General features: G+C 39.8%; 1 protein-coding gene across 1 annotated transcript in view; it reads left to right on the forward strand.

Annotated features, from left to right (window-relative positions):
* The first annotated feature begins 407 nt into the window (after positions 1–407).
* LOC101793866 (formin) overlaps positions 408–22879 on the forward strand; it is a 150277-nt gene continuing 127805 nt past the window's right edge. The window contains exons 1-2 of the mRNA XM_072038908.1: positions 408–2526; positions 4688–4805. Of these exons, the coding sequence (XP_071895009.1) occupies positions 1201–2526; positions 4688–4805 (1444 nt within the window). The 5' untranslated portion in view covers positions 408–1200. The remainder of the gene's footprint in view (positions 2527–4687; positions 4806–22879) is intronic.

Here is a 22879-nt window from a genome sequence, read left to right on the forward strand (position 1 = left end):
AGGCTACTCAGCACAGCGAAACGGCTGACTGCAGAACGACCCCTCTGCCTGGGTGCAACAAAATCAGTGCTGTCTTTGAATTTCTAACATACCGATGTGGAAATCTGAGTAAAGTAACTTCTTAAAGGCAGGGGGATAAGATGATTAGAAACTCTTGCAGATTTGCAGTCTCAGTAGTTCCAAAAATAGGAAAAGTGAAGACTTTAGATGAGAACCTGACCCGAACATTAATGATTTCCTGAATTTCAACTGTGCCTAAGTATTTTGCACTTTCATGTGAGTTAAGAAACATATGTAAAGAGAGTCCCTGACAGCTTCTCTTAATGCCGATTTATGCGGACGTGAGGATTTCCTTCAAGTACACTCACCCATGTTAACTAAACAATCTTACCCACGCACCGCACAGAACCAGGTTACCAAAGAAGAAGAGAAAGGTGTGAGCAGAGGGGGGTCGTTTCGCAGCAGTCCCGGCCCAGGGGCGGCGCAGTGCCTGCTCCAGAGCTGCTGCGGGCTCCGGGTCCCGTCCGGCCCCGTCCCGGCGGCGGCTCGGGGGCGCTGGGCGCGGTGCCCGGCGGTGCTCGGCGCAGGAGGGAGGGAGTAACGCGAAACCAGGCGCGCTGGTTTTTGCCCGTGGCCCCGCGGGCTGCGATCTGCATTCCGGATGAAACCTGCAGCAAATCGGAAGGCAGGCTCGCTCTCGCTTTTTTTTTCATCGTCCCCCCTCTGGATTCGACTTCGCGGGCGCTCGCCGGGGCTCTCTTCGGGCAGCCGAGACCTGGAGCTCCGCACGGCAGCACCAGCGGGGAGCTTCGGGCTGACTCGGGCTTGACTTCGTTATGGGTGCAGGGCGGCGGACCCCGACCCCAGCGGAAGGGCCGTGCCGAGGCGTCCCGCGGGCGTTCAGCGCCGGGCAAGGCGTCCCGCTCGGCTCCCGCCCCGAGGAGGCAGCGCCCGGCCGCCGCCCGGCCGCCCCGCGCGTTTAGGCGCCCCGCACCGCCGCCCCGCTCCGCGTGCCGCGCCCCAGAGCCCTTGGTGCCGGTGACCGGGCCCCGCGGCCGCCCAGGACTCGCCGCGTGTCCCCGCGGGCCCCATGGGCTCCGCGGCCGCCGGGCGGAAGCAGCCGCAGCGGGGCCGGGCCGCTGCCTGCCCGTGCCGGGCCCGCGCCCCGCCGCCGCTGCCCTGACCCCGCCGGTGCCCGGCATGGAGGGAGAGGGCTGGGGGCCGCCCAGCCCGGCAGACGGCGCTTGCACCACTTTTTCCGTGAAGACGCGATTCGGACTGACGGCCAGGTTGGAGCCGGCTGCCGCCGAGGAAGGGACGGTGCTCAGAGGCTTCCAGCCCCTGCGCGGCAGCCCGGACGGCCGTGCCGAGGAGCCCCGCGAGGGGAGCGGTGGCGACGGCTCCGAAAAGCCGGGTGTCCCCGCCGGGCCGATGGCTGGCAGCCGGCCCGAGCCGCCGCCCGAGGCCCCCGAGCTTGGCCAGCGGTCCCCTCGCCGTCTAGGGTCGGCACAGAGCTCTCCGGCCGAGTCCGACGGCGACGACAAGGATGCCATTCTGGTGCAGGGCACTTTGGTGCACACGACCAGCGACACAGAGTCGGACTGCGAGGGTAAGGACCTCGACAGCGACGGGACCCATGACAGCGAGTGTGGGCTACACAACGCGGCTTTGTCCGCTGGGGCTTCGGACGGTAACAGTGGAACCCAGGAGGAGTCAGAGGACTCGGAGGGGTGCAACCACAGTGATGACACCGCGGATAGAGATGAAACTGAGTTACACCCGCCAATTTCTAAGTGGCTCCCCAAGGAGCTGGATGGTTTTCTGGAGCATGACTCCAATGGAAAAGCCCGAATGCTAATGGACGAGCACTTGAGTCGCTTGCTTGCTAGAGGGGAATGCCCTCCAGAGCTTCCAGACGAAGAACAAAGACCTTCAGCTGATAATACATCTCTCCATAAGGCAGTGCTGGCTGAAAAGACTTTTCAGCTGCCCGCTTTCTTTAGTGGACTACGAGTGAGGAAAAAGGGACTAGGCACAGAGGACGGGGAGACTGTTACAGAAATCAAACCAAGGGAGAACGATTTAGCTCTGCTGAAGTTACGACAGCCTGTTAAGAAATCCAGTATTACATCAGGTTTGACCACAAAGAAAAAATCAGCAGAACCTAAAGCAAGTCCTACTTTCCTGGAACAACTCTCCCACTTGTTAAAAATAGACGTCTCCAAGAATGATGATAGAACCGAAGATTCTGGTGACGGGTTTGGGGAGACTGAGGAAAGTGATGAAGCTCAAGAGAACAAAGACCCTGGCAAAATAGAACCACAGTTTCCCTCTGAGGATATAAAACCAAACCCTGCACTGGATGTCGTTAAAGCTTTATTCACACGGCCTCCCAAAAAAGAAACAACTGCAGATCCTTCAGAGCTGGAAGCCCTAAAACGCAAAATGAGAAACGAAAAGGAGTCCTTGAAAGCCGTATTTGAAAGGTCAAAATCCAGACCTGGTGATGGACCATCAGACAAATCTGTAGGTTGACTTACTTTTTCTTCCTAAAATCTGGAAGTATATGGATATAAAATATTTTCTTGTTTTAAATTAATGGCGGGGACATAAGGTCAAAGTGTTGGAATTGTCTTCTGCTTTAGCAATCTCAAATCTTGGATTCCAAACTGAAGAAATCTTGGGGCTTTCAAAATTTTCAGTCATCTCAAGTTCTTGCAGAAATCAAATAGACCTGGTGATAATCACAGATTTGGATTAAAAGTCAGAAATTAAACATCAGTTTCTGATTTTAAAAGATGATTATGAAACAGTTGCTCATATATTAAGTAGAGCTTAAAATGAGTTTTGTGTTGCAAATACAAACTGTGATATTATTTAATAGTTTCCCAATCTCCCTCTGCTTTCTTTCTTTGATTATTATTTTTTTATTATTTTTATTTTAGTTTTAAAAGTACTATTTCATTTTGCCTTTAGGAATAATTCTAGGATAAGACCTGATACAAGAAGTTGTGGATGATCTTCAGTTTGATTTGTCCAAGGCAAATGTATTCACACAGCCTCCCAAAAAAGAAACAACTGCAGATCCTTCAGAGCTGGAAGCTCTGTAAAATTTAAATTTAAATAGAATTTTATAGTATTTTTTTCTTATTTACTTACATATTTTGGCTTTACAAATATGGAGAACTATTTAACCTTATGCAAGTATAACCAAGTGCTTCTAATTAGACCACTTAAGTTATGGTTAAATCAAATAGTTGCGAGGTTAATATTCCTATGCGTATGTATATTTGCTGATGTAAATTTTTAAGAAATGAAAAAAATCTTTGCTATTTATAAAAACCACAACGATAAATGAATTTGAGTGCAATTTAGACTTTAACAAAATGAGTAACTGTCCCTATGCCCCCCAAGCAAAAACTCTTTCAGCTACGTCTCTGGCAGATAGTATCAGTCCAGAAGATTGTTCATGTTGGCTAACAGGGGAATTACCTGAATGATTAAATTTGCAGGATCTGACCCTAAACCTGAAGCTACATAAGTTAATTTGCTGCGTTGGTTGTACTCTCTTAAAATTTTTATTCTTATGTATAATTAAAATGCTCATAAAAGATGACTGACAACTGGGCAGACTGCTACTACCAGTTTTAAGTAAATTACCTGCGGGGAGGAGGAGAAAAGAGGCACTCATTGGCATGTACAGAAAATGCTGTCAATGTGCCCTTCCCATTCCTGGGTTGCTGGTTCCTGCTTACGCCATTCCCTGGGCTGTGCTGGCACAAGCGTCTGTGTGCCTCACAGCAACCTGATTCGGGAGGCTGTACTCACGCCTGGTGAGGGAGGAAGCACAGGAGCCAGCGTGAGCGGCTTTTAGAAATGTCTGTTCAGTGTCTGGTCTAGTACACAGGTACATTTTCCCAGAGCAAAGCCAGTGCAAAAGGTCTTGCCTTTCCTTTTTCCTTGCCCAAATGGGCCTTTTATGGAGCCACTTTCATGTAGTGTTCTGCTGTTGCAGTTGTGTCTATGCCATTGATTGTATATTGTAAATCAGATTACAGAAAAGTTAGAGTTGTAAAAACCAACCAACCAACCAAAAAAGTAAACTCTAAAATGTTCTTGTTTATCTCCCCCCACCCCTCCTTTAAAGGATTATTTCACCATTCCAATTGACAGCACAGTCCCATAACCAGCTGCAGCAGCACTTTGATGTGGCAGTGTTACATACTATGTGGACTGAGCAAGCTGCCAGGGGTGTGGCTGGAATTTCTTAAACCAGCTCTGCTTCCAGAAAATTATATTGTCAAATGATGTCTTAGGTGAATCCCACTAATGTGTACTTGTAGGAGAAGTGCAGATGGGGCTTTTCGTTCTTGGAAAAAAAATACATGGAAAAAAAAGCTTCCTGACTTCTTGGTTCACCAAAGCGTAGACAGCCTTCCATGCTGATATGAACAGTTTCAACACAGTCATCGTAGATCATGTGCATTAGGGTATTTTTCTCCTCAAAATTATTTTTCCATACTGATTTCTTTGTGTCCCTTCCAAATAACTGAGCACTTTTTGGATCACTGGAATGAGACAGATATCCATTCTTGAGTACATATGTAGAGCTGGGGATGGCAGTTGCTATTTTGGAATCAATTGATACTGCTGACTTTAATTTTTTATTTTTTCATAATTTTAACAGCCTGATCTGAGCCCCTCAGAGCAAGATGACAAGACTCCAGGGAGACTCCAGACTGTCTGGCCACCACCGAAAGCAAATCATGAAGAAGTGAAAGTAGGATTGAAGTACACAGAAGCAGGTAAAACAAAGAGATGAAGCATTTGCAGAAATTAATTTCTGACATTTTTGTTGTTTGAGATAGAGACAGTGATAAGTCACAATATTTTCTTATCTGTTAAGTGACAGTACTGAGCTAATGGTGACTTGCCAACCTTACCCATTGGCTCTGGCAGTGACCCTGCCAGAGTCTAGTCTGATGTGCACAGTTCTCTGTAGTGTCACACTGTTAAGTCCAGAATAAAAGTAATCATTATCACTTTTGCAACTTGTGTGTAAACAGAGGAATGATAATATCCACTCAGAGCATGTGTGTAGCTAGCCATGTGTATTCTCATATACAAATGTGTAAGGGGGCACTTCTGAAGTGCAATGCTACCTAGTCATCAGATAAACATTCCACAAAAAGATACTTTAAAGCTTTTTGTTTTTTTTTAACTTAAAAAAAAAAAGCCTTTTGTTATATAAATACTTATATCACATATTTACAAGGAAAGAGTGAGTATTACAGGTGCCACAACCAAATTTATATTCTTAAGTATAAAATAGGATGTCCTTGTTACTCAGAAGTCAGTTCTGAACCATGGAATTGTCAGAAATACTGAAATGAAAGACCAGTTGTGCTTCATGCAGCTCAAGATTTTAGAAAATACCGTATCAAAAGGATTAAGTGGAATTAAAAAACAAGCTTTTCTACTGCCTTGCTGTGAGAAAATGTGCATGGTGGTGGTGTACATTTATTTCCAATGCCAGTGAATATCTACCTGGCCTTGTATCAAGAGAAAGAATAAGTAGGAGTCCTGAACCTACTTCTTTATATTGTTCAATGTACTGCTTTTTTCCTCTCTATTTCCTGAGCTCTCTCTACCTTCATCTTTATTTTTGTATTGTTTTGTGATAAAGAGGGGATGTTAATGAAGGTGAAAAGCTGTTTAAGATTAAGAAAACTTTTTTCCCCCAGGTTTTGGCAGGATCAACATGGTTTTAATGTAATTTACATTGCCTCTGATTGCTCTGAGGTGTGTGTCTATCACTAGATGACCAGCACAGGTTTTTTTTGTGCAAATACAGGTATTCAGCTTTTGACAACACCACAGTCTCTTTCTGTTACGCTTAGATTCTTATTATAGGCTATGTGCTTTCTGTATTTAATTTTCCCCAGATAAATATTTTTCCTTCTAATGACTATAATCATCTGTGGCAAAAACACATGCTGTAAGAAAAAAGGAAACTGAATTAACAAAAGCTCCAGATTCTACTACTTGCAGAGAAATTAGGTCATGCTTTCCTGAAATTTGAATAGAAAGGACAGACTGGCTTAGAGCCCATGTAAATTGTTACTCTTTTGTTACTGTGATATTTTGGGTGGCAGTGTCATCAACATGCTGATGGTTGGTTTGCTAAGTCAAGTTTTTATACAGACCAGATTTTTCAGTTCATTAGTCACTCCAATGTCTGGCAGAGAGGGATCTGAATGAAAACAAATTGCTGGTGATCCAGCTAGGATGAGACAGAAGTGGTGCTTTTAAAGGAAATAGGCAAAGACTATGTTTTAAGAGTGTAGCAGCATTATAGGTATTAACTGGTTTGTATTTCTTTCATCTCTGTTAATACTCATGGATGCCAAGAAAGCAGTGATGGCAGCAAGGACACTGGAAACACTTAGAAGTTGCATATGATGGGTCAGTTACAACAGTTGGCTTCTCTGAGTATTAGGGAGATGTACACTATAATGCCTTAAAGCATTATACACAGGAATGTGTATATACAATCTTCTGCAGGTGAAGGATAGCACTGTTTATGAGACCAGCACAGGTGTAATTAAAAAAAAAAAAGTTTGTATTCAAAGTTGGTCTTACTGCTAGGTTGTTGTCCTTTTTTTTCCATTAAATGGAAGTTTTGGTACAGGATTACTTCTACACTCAGTCTCTGCAAAGTATCTGCAAATAAAGTACGTGTGTATAGTGACATTTCCCTTCATGCCCCGTCCCATGCAAAATTCCCTCCCTGCTAATGGTACCAAATGAGCTCCTTGTCCACAAAGTGTGTTTCTTTAAAGTATGATCCAAAGCAGATTATTGATGAATTTAGACTGTTCTCAACCTGTAACCTAAAACCCCATCTGTTACCACAGTATCTTGTTCTGACGGCTCTGATCAAATGAAGAGTTCTTAATTTCAGAATCAGTCAAAAATTTTCCATGGCAGAGATCTTCCTCCATTAGTTTTCCTGAACAGATTATTATTGGTACCATAGAACAATGCTAAAATAACTTGCTTTAACTTTCAGTCAACAGTTTATCTTAGTGTTCTAATTTCAGTGATTAGGAGTTCCATTCACTGAAACAATAGGAACCTGTATACGAACAGTAGTAGTAGGCAGAATTATTAGGTAAATTCATTTGGGGTTTTAACCCAAAATAAAGCTGTCATAACTGTGATTACATCCAAGGAGAAGAAATCTGTGGACATATGCCTTAGTACTTCTAATGAGGTACAAGAATCCATACTTATTTTATGAGGTAGCATAGCTTTTTCATTTGTCATGAGAAATTAGTGTTTGAAGTAAGACTGTTTGAAAACTTGCAAGCTGAATACTGTGATCTTTCTCACAATTCTGTTCTAAGTCTTTGATTTACTTCCTCCATCACCATGCAATATGACAGCTATGACAGGAAGGTAGAGATATTGTGTGAGAGGATTACTGGCTTTTTGATCTTTTCTCGCCTCCTTGCCATGTTTTTCCTCATTGTTCTTGCTGCCTACTGGAAGCAAGAAATTCAGGCTTAATTTGGCCTACGCGGCAGACATCACAGTGACTCAGAGCAGCTTGGAGAAGCAGCTAACTCCCTCCTGAGGCTCGTAGTCTGGCCTGGTATGTGGGAAACCAACTGAAAAGCAAATGGACATAACAAGGAACACGTGTGTGGAACTGACTAGGCCTGTTAGGAATATTAGAACTGAAAGAAGTTAGTGAACAAATACAACTCCTCACCAGATTTTTTTCATGCCTTTGATAACATCTTGTGTAGCCATAGTATTGTCACTCCCAACATTTAAAATTTACCAGTAAATATCCCCAAATCTTGAGTTGCAAATTTTGAATTAAAGGAAGGTATTACGAGATTTTGGCACACCTTATTATTGTTTTCTTAAACTTTAATTCCTCTGTTTCCATAGTGCAATTCACTGCACCGTCAACTGTCTCTCTGTAATTAACACAAACTGCTTCCATGGGTCTCTAGAGAAACTGGAACTTCTTTGAAGTTTGTCAGTCTAAAAATCCAACAAGACTGTAGCAGATTATAGTATTTACATCCTGGTAGACTGGAAGGAGGGTATTTTAATTTATAGTTACTAGTTTATTCCATGGAAATCTTTACTGTATACTCGAGACATTTCTGTGCATACTCCTCTGGTCCTAAAATTCAATTCTTCTGTTTTCAGTAAAAGCTTCTTTTTTCTTTTTTTCCTCATAATTCGTAGAGTAATTTCTCCCATTTCTGAATCATTAGATCTGATAGAAGGGTGGATGTGTCAGCTGTTAATAAATGTGAGAATACTTAGCCACATAGAGGAGACAAATACATGTCTATAATGAGTGAACTCATCTATGGTATTGGATCACATAGAATCCACATACAGTGAATCTTAGCTGCTGCATATGATTGATAAGAGCTTGCAACCTGCGATGTCCAAGAAGGGGAGTTTAGAGATGAGTTCTTATGCTCATAAAACTACTTATGTTTGAAGAACAATCTCCATGTTGAGGAGATATAGAAGATAAGAACTTCAGGTCCTGTGATCCTTATTAAAATATGCATTTAGCCATCAAATTAGTTCTCATATAAAACTGAGAGTACTTCATCTTTTGCTTAAGCGGAGCAAAAATGGTAAAAATGATGAGAGAAGTATTTGTCATTCTGATCAGAGAAAACATTGAAAGAAAATCAAGTTGAAATATTAATCCATTTAGTGCTCTTTTTTGTTACATGCTTTCTTGCTAATTTTTTTTTTTTTATCTGACAAAAAAACCTAATCCTGTTCTCTCATTGTCTGTCTTATTCATCATACTTAAATCTTTGATGACATCTTGTTTCTTGTTGTCCACATGGAGCCACTTCATTCATATATATACATATATATATATATATATATATATATATACACACAATTGTATAAGCTGTAAGCACAATTTGTGTTTCAGGGTAAATAAGGAAACCAGGAGGTGACTAAGAAAACTCTTATTAAACAGAAAGTGTCTAAGTCAGTTGCAAATGACATAAAAAATAATGGCAGAGATTTATTCCCAAGTCTTTCGTATATTAAAGCCTTGGTCCCCTATGCTCTGGGTTCCCAGCAAGAAAATCACTTTATGGTCGTGACGTAAATGCAGAGAATAACCAGCTTATATGACAGAAAGAGAGGCATAATGATCTGAACAAAGAGATGAGAGATAAGCTTTCATATCCGTCTTTAACATGGGCTTCTGTTGTTGCCTCAATTTATATTTGTCTCTGCAACAGACATAATGCTTGATGTCAGTATACTGAAGGAAGTTCTAACAGGTGATCTTAATGTTGGTTTTATCATATTTTTTTTTTAAATAATTAAAATAAAATAAAATAAAGGCAAGCCTTTGCCTCATATATATATTTTTAATAGAGAATTTGGGATTTAACTTTATTAAATGAAAAATCTTGTTATATGGGTATGTTTCTCAATATGAGAGGTACTCGCTTTTCAAACTGCAGGTCTGTTGAGCAGTGTAGTACCAGAGGGCTGCAGGCAGTGAAGAGGGATCAGTCTCTTCCTCTTGCGTACTAGAAGACATGCAGGGCTTATGAAAAAGGAACTTTTCTCTTCCCATCTTGGCTGATACTTTCATTCCTACTGTGCCTTTGGAGATGGGAGTAACAAGACAGACATCTATTAATGCTGCTGATTTGTTGGTAAAACACCTGAGTTCCATTTCCAGCTTTTATTATGCTATCTTCTGGAATGACTTCAGGAAACACGAGTGTTGACCTTTCCACACTTCAGTTTACCCATCTGTAGAACTCAGATAAGAATTCTGACCTATTTTTCAAGCCAAATTAAATCCCTTTTCTGTTTAGAGATTATTAACATCATATATGAGAGAAGAATGGAAAAGAATACTGGCTTCCCATGTTTAAATCTGCAAATAATAACACAGGATGGAAATTGTGCCTAAGGCCATGTGATAAAACATCTTTGCCTTTCTATGCACGGGGCATTATATTATTACAGGGTAAAGGGGGAGAAGAAGTGTGACTCACTTTTTCAGCTAAAATTTCTGCTTTTTTTCCATGTTTATTTAAATAAAGCAGTTTCAGGAGACCTGTTGGTTTTGAGTCTGGATGCATATTATAGCAGATGCCTAAAAAGGACATGTTTCACATTATACAAAGCCATATCTGAATACACACATCTGTGTAGCTGTAGATAAAATTTTGAATTTATATACAGAATTTATATACAGAACCGCATTGGTCCACTCAAAGTAGAAACTTGATTTTAAACTACATTTTCCTATTGAAGAGATTAATCTGTTAACTTAATATAATGAAGGCAAGTTCTGTGTATTCTTTTCTTTTACCATAGTTTTTACTTTGAAATGCAGGCACTGCTATGGGTCCTACCAATGTGGCATTGTGAAGGCCCAGAATGGTCACAGAATTTTATGAGATGGTTATTGTTACTTAACTGAAACACAGTGAAAGAACAGTTGTGTACAGCACAAGAGAATGACCTTGTATTTTATTTCCCTTGTTCTGTTTCAAAATATATGAGGCCCTTTGTGTAAGACAAATGCCTCTGATTTTTCTTGAATTCACTTCCTTGTATCAGATCTCATTCTCCAGTCTCATTGTTCACATGATCAAGGTTCTATTTGCTGCACCATTTGTACAGCACTGATTTACATACCAGTCCAAATGAAATCCTGAATCTGAACACCTCGAAGCTTTCTGAAAATATGAACCTGGATTCAGAACTGTTCTGAGGCTTTATTAGTTACATCTGATAACATCCTTCCCAAGTTCGCCCTCTCTGCTATGGCACAGACACGTACTCTTATCTGAAAAAGAAAAAACAAGCCACCACACCTATTTATTGTACGTTTCATCATTTTGTACACATCCATGTTTTAATGTCTGTCTACTGCTCTAAACTCATAGGTTTCTGAGAATATATCAGGGAAGCAGTGTTCCTGTGGGGGTGTGAACACATTATGTTCCTATACCCACATCCATCCACTTTCGAATAAATGTACATGTACGCATGCATTCTCAATGCATGCTTGCTATATATACTATATAGTGATTGAGAAGGTGTTAGAGATCTACAGTCTAGAATAAATGTTAGGTATTTTAACTTTTTTTCTGAATGAAGTGGATAGAGAGGGTTTGTTACTCATTAAAGAAATGCTTTAATAAATTTGTTCCTCGTATTTTTGATAAGGCGTAATTTATTTGCCATATTGCACTTGTGAACACGATCCTGAAATAGATTGTTATTCAATATATGTAATAGGACATATATTGAGAAAGAAATCATGTTGAATGTCCCCAACAACAGTACATCTAATGGTGCCTTCCTGTGAGGATGAAAATCACAAGTGAAACTTAATTTCTGTTATCAAGTAAATGAACTATTGCTGTAACCTCACCTGCGACAGGAGGGAAATGATCAAGTAGATAGTTACTCAGGTGACTATTTCTGAATAGTGCTTTATATTGTTTTGCAGCCAGAAAGAGTAGAAGCTATTTTCTTTGTTTACATAACAGAATCAAGGGGTTGCTGGTTTTTCCTCTGGGAGGCCTGCTTTTCTGTGGGTATCGTTCTATTACTCCCAGGGAATTCAATAACTGTTGTGTAGTTACTTTGTTTTCTGTAGTAAGTTAACAGCTATGTCTTCAGGAACAGTACAGGTATTATCTCAATACTCAGACAGTGTTTAAATACTTAACTAATGGTGTGTTTGGAACTTGTTTCTCTACGTGTTCCTTTCCAGCTGTCTCCCTTCTCCACATCTCCCTATTTTCACTCTAACAGAATCTTTAAGGTGCAGAAAATTATCATTTTAAATCTTAGGCTTGCATGTTTCTTCCTTCTCCTGAAAGTCTAAAAATCATTCAGTAGACATGAGGGATGTCTGCTTATTTCTTAGGCTGGGGAATTGATTTCCATCGATATATTGAATTACAAGGCTGTAAAAGAGTTCAGGTTAAACAGGAAGTAAATAAAGGAGGAAAGGCAAGAGTAGATAGAATGAGGTGAGGGAAGAAGAGTTAGAACAACATGAAAAACTATATTCAGTATAGTTTTAGACAAGCCCTTATCCCTAAATAAGTCAATTTTAATTTCTTAGTTACAATGAGATGCTTAAATATTAAACTTGTTCAAATTGGTTCTGAGAAAGTTTAAGTCTTTCTGTCCGTTCTTTATAAACCTAAGCTTTGGGCTTTCACTGACCAATCACCTTGTAAAAAACCATGTAAGCCATGATTTATGTGCTTAAAACATTGCACTCATTTAACATGTTAAAAATTTTTCTATATTTCTACCAAATCTAATTCTTCTTTGTAAAAATTATACTTTAAATACCAGTTCAAGACAGAAGAAATGACATGCATCAATACATTTGTGGAAATAAATAAATAAATAGCTAAAAAGAAAGCAGCTGTGGTGAGGAGATGCACTTCTGGCACCTGGTGGTTAGAGCGGAAAGCTGCATGGGAAAGTAATGGAAGAGAAAAGAAAGGCTTCAGTAAAAGAGAATTTGAAAGGGGTGGGACCAATCGTTACCAAAGAGAGAGACAAGAATAAGAAACTCTCACTATTCAGAAATTTAATGAATTGACTCAATTTAAAGATAATGGATTCCTCAAGGCATGTAGATAACACTCAAGTTTTCCGGCTTCTCTTCTGTAATTACTTTTAAATTGTTTGATAACATTGTTTTGGACTTTTCATTTGATGAGTTTAATAAGTAAGATTTTTTACAAAAATGAATGTACTTTAAATGCCTTTAAACCTTTGACTGTCTACTTGAAGTTTTGAGATCATGGGGGAGAAGGTTCTTAAACTGATTATGTAAAGTTTTGAGGAATAACTCATCTATTTGAAATGTCAGTTGTGGAATTTTCTGTGTGAAAGGTTTTCATGTAAGATTTTACTTAAGCTGAGAGAAAGTAAGTGATTTGCTTTGTTGTCAAAGAAGAAAAGGTAACCTTAGAATATTTTGCATCTAAGTTTGTTTGAAACTTTTCAGGGATCTTAAGAAATATCAGGAGGCATTTTTCTTTCAGGAAGTCAGCATGTTGTATTTTCTGGAATCAGGTGCTCAAGGTCATCTTCTCTATGCATAAAGGGTCTTCTGAAAAAAAGCATAATCAGCACAGTTTTGAACACATATAGAATAGTACTGAATAATGTTTTAGTGTATACACTTGCTTTGTGCAGCAGTTTTGGAAATGAGAATTGCCATTCAATTGAGACAAGAACATTGTGATCCACTGTATCTAGTACTCCCAAAGCTTCAGGTTATATCTTCAGTTCACCAGATTGACCAGTGAATTCACCTTTTTTTTTTTTTTGAAATGCTAATGCTCAGTGCAGCTTGCTCTGTATCATGACAAAGATTTAAATGAACATGTATATATTTGTAAATGTTATTGCTGCTTTGTATTCAAATAATTTCTTTGTAATTACATATCTGACCATATTTTAGGCATTTGCTTGAACTGTGTAGGCTGTTCAAAACACCTAGTGTTTATTTCATATTTGATTTTCTATTCATTAGGAAAAAACATGCATATTGAAGTATATATTTTCTTTGCAGAATAGTGAAGCACGCCTCATACTTTACTTGTCATTGGTAATATCATACTGTGTTTTATCTCTACTATCCAGTGGCATATGTCATATCTTGGCTATTGATTTATTTACATGTATTTTTCAATACTGACTGAGGTATATGCTTATAGCAATGAATAAAAAGCAGGGAGTCTGCTGGACTGTCTGCTAGGATACATATTTAATGAGTGTAAAAGTCTAAGTGCCCTGTGTGAAACTTGAATACAATCTTACTAATGCTTTTGTCTCTAGCTCACCTAAAGCTTTATGAGGAGGGACCACCAGGTGGGTGGAACAGCATAACGTTGTCTGTCTCTGTCAAGTCTTTGTTCTCTCTTGTTGTTGTAAAGGTGGTATGTACCTTTCCTTGATAGAACGGGAATCATAAAGGCAGAGTCTGTAGACGAGGAACTGTTTTCATTATTCTAGCTTGAGAGGCTGCAATTTCAGTTGCAGCTATCCTGCTACAGCAAGTGGTACTTAGGTCTGTTTCCCTGACTTTCAGATCCATCCCACAATGCTACGTGTCAAAGTTTGTGAAGCTGAAATTTGAAGACAGATCAGAGTGATATCACAATAGGGAACTGATGTATTACTTTCCTCTAATTTGGTTGTCTGTGAGCAAAATCCAGGTAAATGTAACCCATTTTAGGGAGTATCTTCTATCCCTAATGCTTGGGTTTGTTAGAATAAGCAATGCCTGATTATAATGAGCCTTGACGGGAAGACTGCAGCTGTAGTGAGAATCGGGATGGAGGCGTTTATTCTGAAGTTGTGGACTATACTTTTCCATTGTGAGATGTTCCTTATGTCAAAACAAGGTAACAGCTGAATTTAAGCAAAAAGACAAAGTGAAATAATTTAATAAATGTTGAGAAATTTCATAGCAGCATACTTTTACAGATTTGAGTAAATATTGCATATAGAAATGGCAGCTGATTTTGTGTGTGTGTACAAGAACTAAATTTAGCCTGTACTAGTTCAGTATTAGACTATTTTGGTGGATTAAAGGAATTACAGCTTTCAGATGATGGTGTTAAGTGAACTAACAAGTGTTAGTTCATTTCTTTAAGTGATACTTAAAGAAATGAATCCAAATGACTCTGAAGCCCTGTCCTGTTGCCTCTGAAATATCATGATGAAAGTCCACTCGTGGTTGTTACATGTACATTAGTACGTGTACATCGTAAAAAATAAAACAGTATTCAGGCATTTTTGCATAAATAAAAGCAACTTATATTGGAACTGTTAAAGCTTGTTAGAGTTCCCCTGCACATTCAATCAGTTATCTCAGGTTGTAAAAGTTATGTTGTCTGTGCAAACTGTCAGTAAGTGAGCATCTGAAGAGTCTGGTCTGGTCGGCTCGGTTCATCTCTCTCTGACGACTCAATTGCTGGCATTTTCCATTTCCCTCACATGAAGTAGGATTTTGATGGTGGTATGGAGGCCACAGAAACACTTAGATCTTTGGAGTTCCAGGCCACTCATGTAATTCACTGCTTGCTTGGAGACCAGGCAAATGAGCATGCTGTTCAGTTTATCCATCTCATAAAAATGTCATATTTTTTCCCTCCTTTCCAGTGGAACAAATAAGTAAACATCAAAGAATTGTTCATGAAACAGAAACTCCTACCACTCAGTTCTGCTCTAAAATGTGTTAGCAAAGATTTAGGCTGTAAATCATTGTTTACAACTAACTGAATAGCAATTTAGAGATGAGTAATTCATTTTTAGTTTGGTTTCATTTCAGGCATCTTAACTTACAATGTAGGGGAGAATTGGAAAGGAATAACTTACCATGTTTCATGTACAAACCAACTTACTCTGATTCATATTCCAGAGCAGAGTATTCTTGTAAAATTAGCTTTAATGGCTCTTTGTTTCGGTCATTCTGTGTTAATGTTTAAAACTCAGATATTAATATCTTCAGATAGCTCTTCATCTGTTAACTCAGTTCTCAATATGCAATTAAAACATCAGTCTGTATATAATATAATTGTCAGTGACTGTCAGCCTAGAATACTTTTTCCCAGTCTGTATGAAGACATTAAATGTTGCAGAATTTTTCTTACTAATTTTTTGGGCCAGGATGGTTGCATGGAAGATTCATGATTTCTTTCTGCAATTTTTTTTTCCTTCTGAAGTTAAAAATCAAAGGCTTTGTGTATACTTTCATATATGGACACATACCTTTTATATACATACATTTACATACATACATATATATATAAACGTGCGTATATATAAAATATTTCCAAAATAGATTTCTGGAGGCACAGTGCTTTATTATACCTACTACTTCTACTTCCTGGCCCAGTTGTCAGATAGGATCACATCATATAGACAGAAATACAAAGCTACTAACACTTTATGTAGCAAATTAGTGACAAATAGGACACTCAACTTCAGGTCTGCACAGAAATATTATCAGGTAGATGGATTTCCGTGCTTCTGCAAGCAGTTGTGATTTATAGGCATGTCAGTCCCTCTGTGGCCCTTGGTGGACTCCCTCTGCTAGCTCCATGTCTCTCTCCTACTGAGGAGTCCAGAACCAGACACAGTGCTCCACGTGCATCCTGACCAGTGCTGATTAGAGGGGAAAGATCACCTCCCTCAACGTTCTGGTAGTACTTTCCCTATTGCAGCCCAGGATACCATCAAGTTTCTTTGGTACAAGGGCTCATTGCTGGCTCCTGCTCCACTTGGTGTCCACCAGGACCCCAAGGTCCTTTTCTGCAAAGCAGGGTTGCATGCAGCATGCATAGGGGCTTGGGGTTGTTCTTCCCCAGGTGCAGGACTTTGCATGCCTCTTCCTTTGCGTGTTCCTGTCAGCTCATTACTCCAGCCTGTCAAGGTCCCCCTTGACGGTCCCACAGGTGTATCAAAGACTCATCCCCATTTTGTGTCATCTGTAAAACTGATGAGGGTGCAAAGGCTCTGCAACTCTACACTCTGCACATATACTCATAAATGAACTGAAAAAGTGAGCAGGAGATAGGAAAGCTTGCACCTGAAATGAAATTAGTAAGTGTAGAAAAGAATAAGACCTGAGAAAGTGCAATGCAAATTTATCTCATGAAAATGCCAAAATAAAAAAGCAACAAACATTTGAAGACTGATGGATAATGGCAAAGGAAATCCAAAATGAAGAACGTTAAGTTTTGCACTTGAGGAAGAAAGAAATCCAAAGAAAAAAAAGAAATCCTAAATTCACATATATAATGAACTCTGATCAGGTCATCACTCTTTAAATACAAGACCTCGGTAGGACCTTGATATTGAAATAGATCTTGGGAAAGATCTCTCATTTCACATACTCAGTAGTGATCAACCAATGGTAGTAGGAAACAGTAGGACAGAAATAAAAGACAAATATGTAGATTACTGTAATTCCAGTGCTTAAATGTCCACATTTTGAATTTGGTGGGAAACTGTAGTTTCAGAAGGGGACAGTAAGTTTGATCACAATTATGGAATGTGCTCTTTATGAAGAAAGACTATATAGACTAATATACTGTCACCCGAAAAAGAAATAATCAAGGGGTTTATGATGGAGATCTCTAAAATTGTAACAAATAGCAAATGAGTAAATAGCAAACACTTTTCTTCCAGTGCACGTATTGCAGACATCAAATGAGACTAACAGGTAGAGATTCCAAATAAACAAAAGGGTCTTCACCTAATGTGTAATTAATTATTTGCTGCAGGATGTTATCTGCTTCAAGGAGTTTTAAAATCAGCAATGCACATTCATGAGAGGAATCCACTTGCAAACTGTTAAATATGAAAACAACATCTGTGGTTTAAAAGTTCTGAATTGCAAATCATGTTGCTGGAAGAGCATGAGAGAAAAGTATGGCTACCTTTTTGCCTGTTCTTATTTTTCATGTCACCTGCATTTTGGCTACTGTCAGAGACGGTATACTAGGCAAAATAGACTTTTGGCATGGCTCAAGGCGCATACAATTTTGTTCATTATGAAGCTGAATGATTTTTATTTCAGAGTGACAACTGGGATACATATGGTATACATATGACTAGTCATCTTACGTATTACTTCAGTGAGGAATTTCCTCACAAAGTAATGTGAGCTGAAATATGTCATATGTTCTGTATTTTTAGATTTTTATTCTGGTAAGTCTCAGCTAAGCTTTTGTATTTGGCTTCAGAAGTTTAGACCTGTGTGCTTTAAAGTTTCTGAGGCCCGAGGTGTTTTCACTGTCTGGTTTCTGGTTTGAGTTTTGTAACTATACTGTTTTCAAGCAATGAGAGTGCTAACTCCCCATTCCAACTGGTCTTTTGCTGTAAATCTAGTGCTAGCTTCCTGAGAATGCCCTTCATCACAGTCCTGCCACTCTACACTTGGCAGTTTTGTTTACCTCTGCAGGGACTTGTAGAAATAGGAACAAAATAGAGACTTTGCAATGTGTTCCTGAACCTCCATAGATTAGTAACATGAGTAATCCCAAACAAAATAAGATATTTTTACTTAATTCACTGACTTTCCTTTTGCTTTGTAGTGTCTTCTGGAAACCAAATTAGTTTCCCATAAGAAATCCAACTCATTTTACTGTTTTAATGTTCTACAACAAGTTTCTCTCTCCAAATTAGACACAATCTTTTACTTACACAGCTATTTTTTTCTCTAATATGACTCAGTGAAGCTCTGCATTGAAATCTACTTGACTGGGTAAATCTCAAGTACTTTCACTAGGTGCTAACTATTTCTCTGAAAGTGATCTGGATAGATTTCAGAACTTGGAAAAGTGATTTGACCTAGGCCAGAGGCATCTCTTTGACCTTCTATGTGCAGAGAGGACCTGCATGATTTAATGTTGGTGTATGTTGCCTAATGGATTTAAAATACATACGGCAAACCGTATGTTATAAGTTGCCCCCTTAATTAATTTTCAGAGAGCATTCCATTAATAATAGAAAGAAATTTATTGAGTAAGCAACAGCAAGCAAAACAGCGCTGGGCGGCCGGGGAGTCTCAGCTCCGCCAACGGCGTGCACCTCACCCCCGCCAGGGTCCCTTTTTATATCTTGGTAATTCTGGGATTACGCAGCACATCCTGCTATATTATGCGACTGTGCACACTGTTGCTAGGGGGTCGTCTCTGTCCCTCTGGTGGTCGTGAAGATGAAGGCCGTAGTCTTCCTCAGCGTTGTGGTTCAACTTCTTTTCTTTTGGTCATGTTGGCCCAGCGTGAGACAGGAACGCAGGATGTTGATACGCTAGTTTAGCAACTTATTTCCTTGATGGTTACATGAGCTTTGCAGCAGTGTCTTTGAACAAAAGAGGCAACTGAGATGCAGAAGGAGAGAAGGGGAGGGGGTTCTCTTTTTAGTTACATTAAGCAAAAGAATTTTCATAGTGTCTAGCCAAGTATTATACAGCTCCTTACTTCAGCAGGGAGCTTTCACAACTCCCGCTCCTCAAACAACTCCTTGTTTTTATAATACAAAAGACAATGAACAAACATTTATTGTGTATTACACCATAGATACAAGAAGTGTGAATGTAAAGGATGAAAGTACAGAAAAACAGTAGTGGGGAGGGAGGGAAAGTTCATTTTGTTATCATTATAACTCTCATGATAATGAAGTCCAAGTAAAGCTTTAGTATATCTGATGATGAATCTGTATGATTAGCAAGACTGTTTTATATACCTGCCTTACCTACGTCCAATGGCAAAACATGGGATCAAGTGGAAATTTAAGTTTCACACTAAGGAGATTTCTGTTTTTACAATAACTAACCAGTTTAATTTTCCAACAACGTACATCCAAAATAGAAACCTCGCATTGCCGTGCTTTTTCATTAGCTAAGTTAAAATTACTCTATATCTTTAGTTTTCACCAAGGCCTCTGTCTAGCTTCCTGCCAATATTAATGTTACTTTAAAGCAAGTATTTTACTGAAACATTTTTCAATATCCTGGTACACAGAAAATGCTTTCCTAACTACCAGAAGAGGTAAAAAAAAAAAAAAAAAAAAAAAAATCGATATCTATGCCACATGTACGTCTGCTTTATCTCAGGAAAATCTCAGGAAAAAAAACAACTAGTCTTATGATGGTTTGCTTTAGCAGCAGTGGGTTATAATTATTGACTGAAGGAAGCACCAAGTTGCATAAGTAAAGAGTATGCCCAAGTAGGTCAAAAACCCTCCAACTTTTATAATATTTTTCCTGGGACGATCTCCTCTCAACACAGAGAAAAAAGTGTACTGGAAGTAGTAAATTAAAATTGTTAGAGCTGGTTGGAACTGAATTTGTACAGTGAGATTATTTACTTCTCACTTGTTTGCCTTATGTGAATGACTAACATTCACATTTTTCATTGTTTTCTCAGTAATTAAATCCTAATTTGCTTGTGGTCACTTGTCAGGGTAAGAGCATTTCCCATCTGATTTGTATCTTATTTGTTTGTTTAAAAAGCTCTTCAGAGTACTGTTTGAATTGGGGATGGCTAACTTATTTATGCCTTACAGCCACTTTCTTGCTGGCAGGCTGTTTGTAGACCAGGCAAGCACAACAGGATATTTCCACCATCAGTCTTCTGTTACCCAGGATAATGAAAGATTTTAAAACCTCAGAAAATATAAAAATCTTGACATTACGTAAAACAGGGGATGTGCTGACATGGAATGCAGTAAAGAGCCACACCCTGACACCAGGTCAGCTTTGGTCTGTAAGGGGAGACGGATCCAGGCTCTCTTCAGTGGTGCTGGGTGACAGGACAGGAGGCAATGGACAGCAAATGAAACACAGGAGGTTCTGTCTGAACATCAGGAAACACTTTTTCACCGTGTGGGTGACTGAGCACTGGCACAGGTTGCCCGGAGTAGTTGTGGAATCTTTGTGCTTGTAGATGCATCTGGACATGTTAGTGTGAAACTGGCTCTAGGTGTCCTTGCTTGAAGAAGGAATCTGGACCAGATGACCTTCAGAGGTCTCATCCAGCCTTCAACCATTCTGTAACTTTGTGCTTCTGTGATGATTAGCTTTATTTCCATATCAGTCTGAACGTCATTAAGGTATTGTAGCACCATGTATTGAGAGGTTTTGTTGCAGCATTGTATCTCAGCTGGCTCCAAGAACAATCCATAAAAACAGTACTTCATTGGGTGTTGTTTTTAATCCAATAAGTATTTCTTTTTATTATTTAATTAGGAGAAACTACAATGGTAGAAAGAAACAAAAGAAGCTTATGCTGCAGAATGCCTACTTACCGCATAGTAGACAATGTTTTAAATACATTATAGTATACCAATGTATGATACACTTGCTTTTATGTAGTAACAGTATTTTAAGGAACGAATTAGGTTTATTCTTATAATCTAGTAGTTGCTAAGCATACTTCTATTTGGAATAAGCAAACTGTAAAAGAATCTCTACTTTTTATTTTACTCTATAACAAAGTTTAAACAAAGCAATCTCAAGAATTTATTTTGGAACTTTCAGCTAGGAGTAATGAAAAGCATATGCCTTTGGGACTTTGGAACTTAAATAACTTAAAATGATGGTATCTTGCAAAATGTCTATCACAAAAAATAATGCACAACTAATTTTTTATTTTTATTTTTTTTAACTGTTTTTGTGCTGTATTAGGTTTAAACTGCCAGGGTTCTTCCATCATTTTGTGCTTTCACAAACATTCATGGCAACATAAGAGAAGAGGCAACAGAGAGTTAGGAGTGGGTAGACAGAGTGAAAAATCTGCTTTAGGTGCAGTAGACGTCTATGCCAGCACAAGTTCATACCCAAATCCTAAAGAATGTTGAGCACTGGGCAGTCCAAGAGAGACAGTAGATCTTTTGTTAAGATTGTTAGAAGCATTTTGAAAGCCTATTATTTGCTCTGGCTATCATGTGACCTTAAAGAGCTAAACTTCAAGTCACAATGTTCATAAGGTTCATGCCTTGCAAACTGAGTGCTTAAATAATTAAGGTGCCAGAAGGGTCACTGACTGTTCTGAGGACCTGAGACAGCTGTTTTTTTAAGTCTAGTTTAGGCGAATGAATAAGCAGTTTGTGTCCAAAAAGCATATCAAAAAGGAGTTCACAGAATCACAGAATTCTCTAGGTTGGAAGAGACCTCAAGATCATCCAGTCTAACCTCTGACCTAACACTAACAAGCTCTCCACCAAACCATATCGCTAAGTTCAACATCTAAACGTCTTTTAAAGACCTCCAGGGATGGTGACTCCACCATTTCCATGGGCAGCCCATACCAATGCCTCACAACCCACTCAGTAAAGAAGTTCTTCCTAATAACCAACATAAAACACCTCTGGCACAACTTTAGCCTGTTCTGCCTCATCCTGTCACCAGGCACGTGGGAGAATAGACCAACCCCCACCTTGCTACAGCCTCCTTTAATGTACTTATAAAGAGTGATAAGGTCGCCCCTGAACCTCCTCTTCTCCGGGCTGAACAAACCCAGCTCCCTCAGCCGCTCCTCATAGGACTTGTTCTCCAGAACCCTCACCAGCTTCATCACCCTTCTCTGGACTCTTTTAAGCACGTCCATGTCCTTCTTGTAGTGAGGGGCCCAAAACTGAACACAGTACTTGAGGTGTGGCCTCACCAGAGCCGAGTACAGGGGGACAATCACCTCCCTAGACCTGCTGGCCACAGTGCTTCTTATGCAAGGCATGATGTCGTTGGCCTTCTTGGCCACCTGAGCACACTGCTGGCTCATATTGAACCAACTATCCACCAATACTCCCAGGTCCTTCTCCGCCAGGCAGCTCTCCAACCACTCATCTCCCAGCCTGTAGCTCTGCTTGGGGTTATTGCGCCCCAGGTGCAGGACCCAGCATTGGCCTTGTTGAACTTCATGCAGTTGACCTCAGCCCATCGGTCCCGCCTATCCAGGTCCTCCTGCAGAGCCTTCCTACCCTCAAGCAGATCAACACACACACCTAACTTGGTGTCATCTGTGCACTTCCTGAGGGTGCACTCGATCCCCTCATCCAGATCATCGATAAAGATATTGAAGAGGACTGGCCCCAGTACTGAGCCCTGGGGAACGTCACTAGTGACCGGCCTCCAACTGGATTTGACTCCATTCACCACGACTCTTTGTGCTCAGCTATCCAGCCAGTTTCTAACCCAACAAAGCATACGCCAGTCCAAGCCATGAGCAGACAGTTTCTTGAGGAGAATGCTGTGGGAAACGGTGTCAAAAGCCTTGCTGAAGGTCAAGGT

Source organism: Anas platyrhynchos, chromosome 5 (assembly GCF_047663525.1).
Source record: "Anas platyrhynchos isolate ZD024472 breed Pekin duck chromosome 5, IASCAAS_PekinDuck_T2T, whole genome shotgun sequence".
Classification (NCBI taxonomy): Eukaryota; Metazoa; Chordata; class Aves; order Anseriformes; family Anatidae; genus Anas; species Anas platyrhynchos.